Source organism: Poecilia formosa, unplaced genomic scaffold (assembly GCF_000485575.1).
Source record: "Poecilia formosa unplaced genomic scaffold, Poecilia_formosa-5.1.2 Scaffold2540, whole genome shotgun sequence".
In the NCBI taxonomy this organism is placed as follows: Eukaryota; Metazoa; Chordata; class Actinopteri; order Cyprinodontiformes; family Poeciliidae; genus Poecilia; species Poecilia formosa.
In genome coordinates this window covers 1-6,119 of record NW_006802479.1, presented here as the reverse complement: position 1 = coordinate 6,119, position 6,119 = coordinate 1, and the positions used below count along the sequence as shown (strand labels likewise).

Here is a 6,119-nt window from a genome sequence, read left to right as displayed (position 1 = left end):
TTCAGTAGATTAGCATTCTCACAGCTGTTTCACAAACAGTCATTTTTTTGAGTATTTTTATTTAGTTTTTACTTGGGTGAGGTGATCTCGACGCTTCATGTGTATATTTCAATCATTATAAAAGCAGCTTAGTGCTCTGTTAATAAGGTTCTCTGCCCTCATACAGCCGTTACTAATCAGATTACAACACTATTAACATTATCATGGAAAGTAAGGCAGCCATATTGGATTATATCAATAATTATCTGAGCATCATTGAGAACGGGATGCTCTCATTTATGCTGACATGGTATGACTTCTATGAATCCAAACTCAGTTGGGCTTCACACATTTTCGTAAACCGACCTCTCGCAGCGGCTCGTTCAGCTCCTCCAGGATGCTCTCCTCGTCGAACATCTTGCCCTGATATCGGTGCTCATAATAGTCGTGGATTCTCTGCCTCATGTCAGCAGGGAGCTTGTGGAAGGACATGTACTGCTCCACTTGCTTGTACTGTGACAAAACAACAAGATTTCAACTTTTAAAACCCGTTCAGAACCGCTCCAAGAGTCCGACTCGCAACGGCAGCTTTAAAGCGACTGCTTCTCCTGCAAAGACAAAATGCAAAGTCATGTCAGAATGAATATATTAACCTGATTGATGTGCTGGCTCAGAGGTGGACTAGAATGTATCTCATTATGTTAACAGTCAACTGTCAGGCCATCTGTGAAACCTGCTCGCAGTGCGGTGTTGTGGCTCTGCCCCATCTGACAATTACAGTTGTGCTCTGCAGGCTGCAGCTAATGACATTAACCAGCGTGTCCTTCAGCAGTGTACTCTACCAGCAGACCAGCGCCGACGATCACAGCACCCAGTGTACGTATGGCGCTTCCTGCCATAAGCCTCTGCTCTGAGGTTATTAAATCTGTGCCTTATCTCGTTTTATCCCTCACAGAGTCGGACATGGAGATCTAATAGCGAGTTCCCCTGGATATTCCTCATTTTTTAAGGTTTTTGTCACCATTTCACATCAAAAAACAGTGAAGCTTCTGCTGCTCATCTATAAATATTTAAACAGATTTTAGGTGAAAAATAAGTATTTGTAACGAGGGTTAGCGAACTGTCATCAAATGAAAAACATGATTTTAACCAGACATAAAATTGTATTTGTTATGTTAATATAATACATACAGTGCCTTACAAGAACATTCACACCTCTTGAGGCTTTTTCAGATTTGGTCACATTACCTCAGTGCAACTTATTGGTATTTTATTGGGATGATGTCAACAAATTGCATGGAGGGTTTCTGCAGGCTTCAGCAACTCAAATGTAGGATTTTTTAAAAATCATTTTGAATAAAATTTAAGATCTGTGTGAGAACAGAAATGTACAAAAGAAAATACAATATTTCATATACATATAAAATTGCACTTACATGCAAAATATGCTAAAAATACCCATAAAAGACGCAAAAAGCTATCTAGCTACCTACCAAAGCTATATTAGCAGCTTGTTAGCAGTAGCCTTAACTGTCTTGAGTTAAAAAAAAGAAATTAAAAAATTTACAAATACAAATCCAGCCAACACAAAATTTAAGACCTGTGATTAAAATATTTAACGCCTACTTACATTTAAAAAAAATTAAGGCATTAATTTTAGACAGTGAAATTTAAGACTGTTTAAGAACACAGTTTATTTTTACTATGAATTATTATTAAGGCTAGTGACATGCTTGTGTATATAATATCATAATCTGCCGGATTGGAGCATTCCTTTTTCTAAAGGTTCAGCTGCTTAAAGGTATCCTAACACAACAAAACAAATCTCACCTTTTCTTGGTACTGCCTCCTGGAGGAGTCCAGAGACTGGATCAGAGCTGTGGCGTGACCCACAAACATGGCGAAGCAGGTGGCGCCCACGATCATGCTGAGGATGGTGAGCCAGACGTCGGCCATGCCGATGGGCGGGTACAGGCCGTACCCGATGCACAGCATGTGACTCATGGCTTTGAACAGGGCATAGGAGTACTGCTGACCCCAGGTGTCGTTCTGGAGGAGAAGTGGAGGCGGAAAGAAAAACTTCATCAGTAAGAACGCTGCAGCATACTGCAGCTGCATCGTGTCTGTGGGAGCTTTGTTGGGAGTTTCAGAAAAAAGAGTCCAAGTGGTGAACATTTTATCCTGCCTGTTGGGAACCATAACTGCTTATGTTTAAGTTAGTGTTCCTAATATCATGCTAGCACTTACTTTAGCTTCTGTTCCACCAATCAATACACAGAGGATCAGAAAAGAAAAATGCCCAAGAAGAGAAAGAGTAAAAATATTTAGTCATTTAAACACTAATATTCAGTATGTTAATGAGGAGTAGAAAACCTTCAAATATGGCCTGTTAAGTCTGTAGGTGTGAAACGATTAATCGGTTTAATCGTGATTAATTGATTATCAAAATAATCAAGTAATTAAGTAATTGATTAATCATTAACTGGAATATACAGCCTGTAAAAAGGGCATTTGCTGAAAGAACAACATAGTCAGAGCCTTAAATAATGCAAAACTGTACAAAAATATATACATTTTGCATTTAAGATATAAAACAAACCTTTATCTATAAATGCAGCTCTGGAAAAAATGAAGAGCCCACTGCATGAACCCCATTAAAAACCTCCTGGTTCTTCCATCAAATATTGTTTCTGAACTCTTCCCGAGTTAAAACATTAATATTGTTGTTTCTAACTGAATCTGAACTTCTTTTCTTTGCATTATTTAAAGTCTGAAAGCACTGCATCTATTTTATTATTTTGACCATTTCTCATTTTCTGCAAATAAATACTAAATTTTTGCTTAGGATTTCAGAGACATGTTTCCAGTAGTTCATAGAATAAAAGATTAATTTTACATATACCTATAAAAAGTAAAATCAAAGGGATTGATCATTTGAAGTGGCCTCTTACTTTTTTCCAGAGCTGTATGTTCTACCAGAACTCCTTAAGTGGCATAGCTTAGCACACACTAAAGAAATGCTGCAATTTAGGTTAAAAAATAAATAAATTCTTATTTAAATTGTTTTATTTATTTGCATGTTTATATAATATTGTATAAAAGAGGCTTAAATTAAGTCATTTTATCCAATTAATCCTCAGGATAACCTATACATTCATCAATAACTAAAATAATCATTAGTTGAAGCCCTAGTTTGAATACAACATAATGTTATTTTGGGATTTGGGATTCGAATCTGCCCAATAATTCCCTTACCACCATTTTGTTCCGGGTGACCCAGCAGTCCGGAGGGAAGTCCTGCAGCATCGGCACCAGGAACTGCAGACAGCCGTCCCAGTGGCACAGCAGCAGCATCATGCCAATCAGGTTCATGATTCGCACCATGGCACTGGCAAGATCGTACGTCATGTGAAAGACCTACGATGAACGGGAAACAAAATGGGACAAGACATGATGAAACGCTCACACTTTGAAAACAAACTTGAGATTTTAACTCTCTCCCCTGACATTTGGGGACCTGAGATGAAGTGCAGCATCTACTTTAGAGCAGCAGAGGCTGTTTAAGTGGCTTTAATCAGTTAGTATACAGCGTGGGTAAACACTGCCTCAAAGAAGCAGCTTAAAAATTAAAGCTGCACCAAGAAATTGGCGTATTTTTAGCATCATTTAGTCAGGATGGAAAAATCAAATCTTATTCTGAACATAGTGTGCACCAAGCTAAGAGCTACCAGGCTGTGCTGACAACATCCCTCTTCAGTGTGGCCGCTGTTACAGAGTGAAGACTTAAAGTTAGCTATTATATCAGTGAGTGGGTAGTAATGATGCAAAAAAAGACACAGAGGGGATACAAGCTGCAATTTAAAAGAAAAACCTAGATTTTTAGCAACATGTCTAGAAATCTGGACCAGGGGGCGCTAGAGGGGACCTCAGAAAGTGCGAGGGAAGATGAAGAAAACTGAAAGAAAAAAATGTAATCAGACATTTTTTTATCATAGATATTTAATTATCAACTGGTTTTGTGATGCCAACTACATTAACTGGCAACTGAACGTGTAAAAAACAGTTTAAAATGTCTTTTAGGTGATCATGTTTGTCCACATTTCAAAATGATGTAAAATCGCAGTGGAATGGAGGAGTTTCTCTGCAGGGAAAGATTCCAGAACTATGTTCCTCGGCTGGCCTGGGAACGCCTTGGGATTCCCCCAGATGAACTGACCCAGTTCGCTGGAGAGGGGGAAGTCTGGGCCTCTCTGTTTAGGCTGCTGCCTCCGGATTAAGCTAAAGGTAATGGATGGATTTTAGAATAATATAAACTATATTTTACAGCAATCGCTTTCTGACAGGGTGGACTGAGGATTCCCCTGCATTCTAACTGATAGAGAACAGACTAAAATATAATCCTTGGTTTCTTTTTGGACAGTAGCCAATCATAGTTAAACTTACTGAGTTATTTATAAATAAAATTGAATTTATTAAAAATAAAGTTCTTGGCATCCTCCAGTCCATGGCATCTACGTTTTTATTTTGTTTTTTAATTATGTAAAGCACCTTGAAATGCCTTGCTGCTGAAATGTGCTATACAAATAAAATTTGATTGATTGATTGATTGATAGAAATAACTGTAGAATCTGATCTATATTTAGATTATTTGGATCCAGCTGGCCTTTTCAGAAAAAGCTCACTCTGCTTCATTCTCCTACTACTCCCCAATAACACATTAACTGCTATTAAGTGTATGCTCTTTTCCTGTTTGGTTTTCTCTTTATAAAGGTTACATCATGAGTGTCTGGGGTTTTCAATACCAGCCGTATTTACAAAGGCCAGATTTATTTTTCTTGAGAGAGAAAGGTTCATCCTTCCTGGTAGAGCACAGCACCAAGTGGTGGAAAGATAATCTTCTCAATGAAGCTGGAAGAAACTCCCTGAGCGTTTCCATAGGATCTCAGGATTTTAAACTGTAGAGACAGTATTATGGAAAATTGTAGTGGTTTTGAAACTGTAGAGCTTTGAAAGTATGATGCTTAACATCAGTATCCAGCCCATGATTGATTGATTAAAAGAGAGTAAAAGAGGAATCTCATTAAATTAGTATCAGCTTTTCAAAGCTTTACAAAAACCAGAAGTCAGAAACCAGCTGCACTAATCTGATCTCTACAAAAACATTATCTAGAAACAGCAAGTGCTTGTATCTTTCCTGAGCTAAAGGAAAAAGTCTAACTGTTTACAGGTTATCGATTAACGAGTTAATCTGAAGTTGCTCGTTCTTATAGATTAACAATAAATTGATAAGTGGCCATTTTCTTAAAAACCTGAGTTTTGTCTTGTATAAAGAGGGACCACCATCTTTCTATATGAGCAAAGATTTTCATAATATTATGAATTTTTAAAATAACTTTTAAATTTTAACATTATTTTGTGTCAGATGTAATAAACACTGACTGGCAAGACTGAAATTTGTGGTTTTTTCACATTAGCATATTTAGACATATTTACAAAATATAGCAAAACTGTGACCTCTTATATTGCTAAATAAAAAATAAAAGATGAAAATAAGGTGTAAAACAGGTTTGTACAGAATTACTGTCTGTGATTGAAGGTATGTTAAAAAATTTTAAAAAATTAAATGACAGACCTCAAAATCAACAGTAGTAGTTGGCATCATATTTTTTCATCATGTTGCAGTTTTTGTTTTTTTTTTTGGGGGGGGGTTTGTTTGTTTTGCGTTACCGCCTCCTAACACCGGAAAGCTCGGCAGCGCATCCCGCTTTCCGGCTTGAATCGTGTCCGTCACGGCATCAGTAAATCTGCTCCATGCTATGATCATCACGAGAGCCAGACTATCCAACGCATCCAGCGCAAGCTATGGGAACCCAATCGCCCTTCCTCCGAAGCTACACAATTCCATGACACCGTAGCCATGGAGGTTGTGTGCAACCGGTTCCACAGAGCTCCCCCAACACACCACAGCCGAGGCCTGGCATGCAGAGTCCCCCCGTTCCACCAGTCCAGTGGGTGGGACCCCAGACAATCACCCAGCGGCTGTCCCTTCGCCACCGGGGAGGTTGAAGACGCTGCCACACCTACCCAACCACAAACATGCGGGCGACCAAACAAAGTTACGTGGTTCCCCGAAGGGAAGC

General features: G+C 38.6%; 1 protein-coding gene across 1 annotated transcript; it reads right to left on the bottom strand.

The window, feature by feature from the left end:
• Window positions 1–345: 345 nt before the first annotated feature.
• On the bottom strand, window positions 346–3,392 carry LOC107835443 (potassium/sodium hyperpolarization-activated cyclic nucleotide-gated channel 1-like; the record flags this gene model as incomplete). The annotated part of the gene is made up of 3 exons (XM_016667827.1): window positions 3,235–3,392; window positions 1,810–2,028; window positions 346–492 (listed from the first exon to the last, which is right to left on the bottom strand). Coding segments are annotated over exons 1-3 (519 nt in total), but the record flags the coding sequence as incomplete, so codon positions are not given.
• Window positions 3,393–6,119: the final 2,727 nt, after the last annotated feature.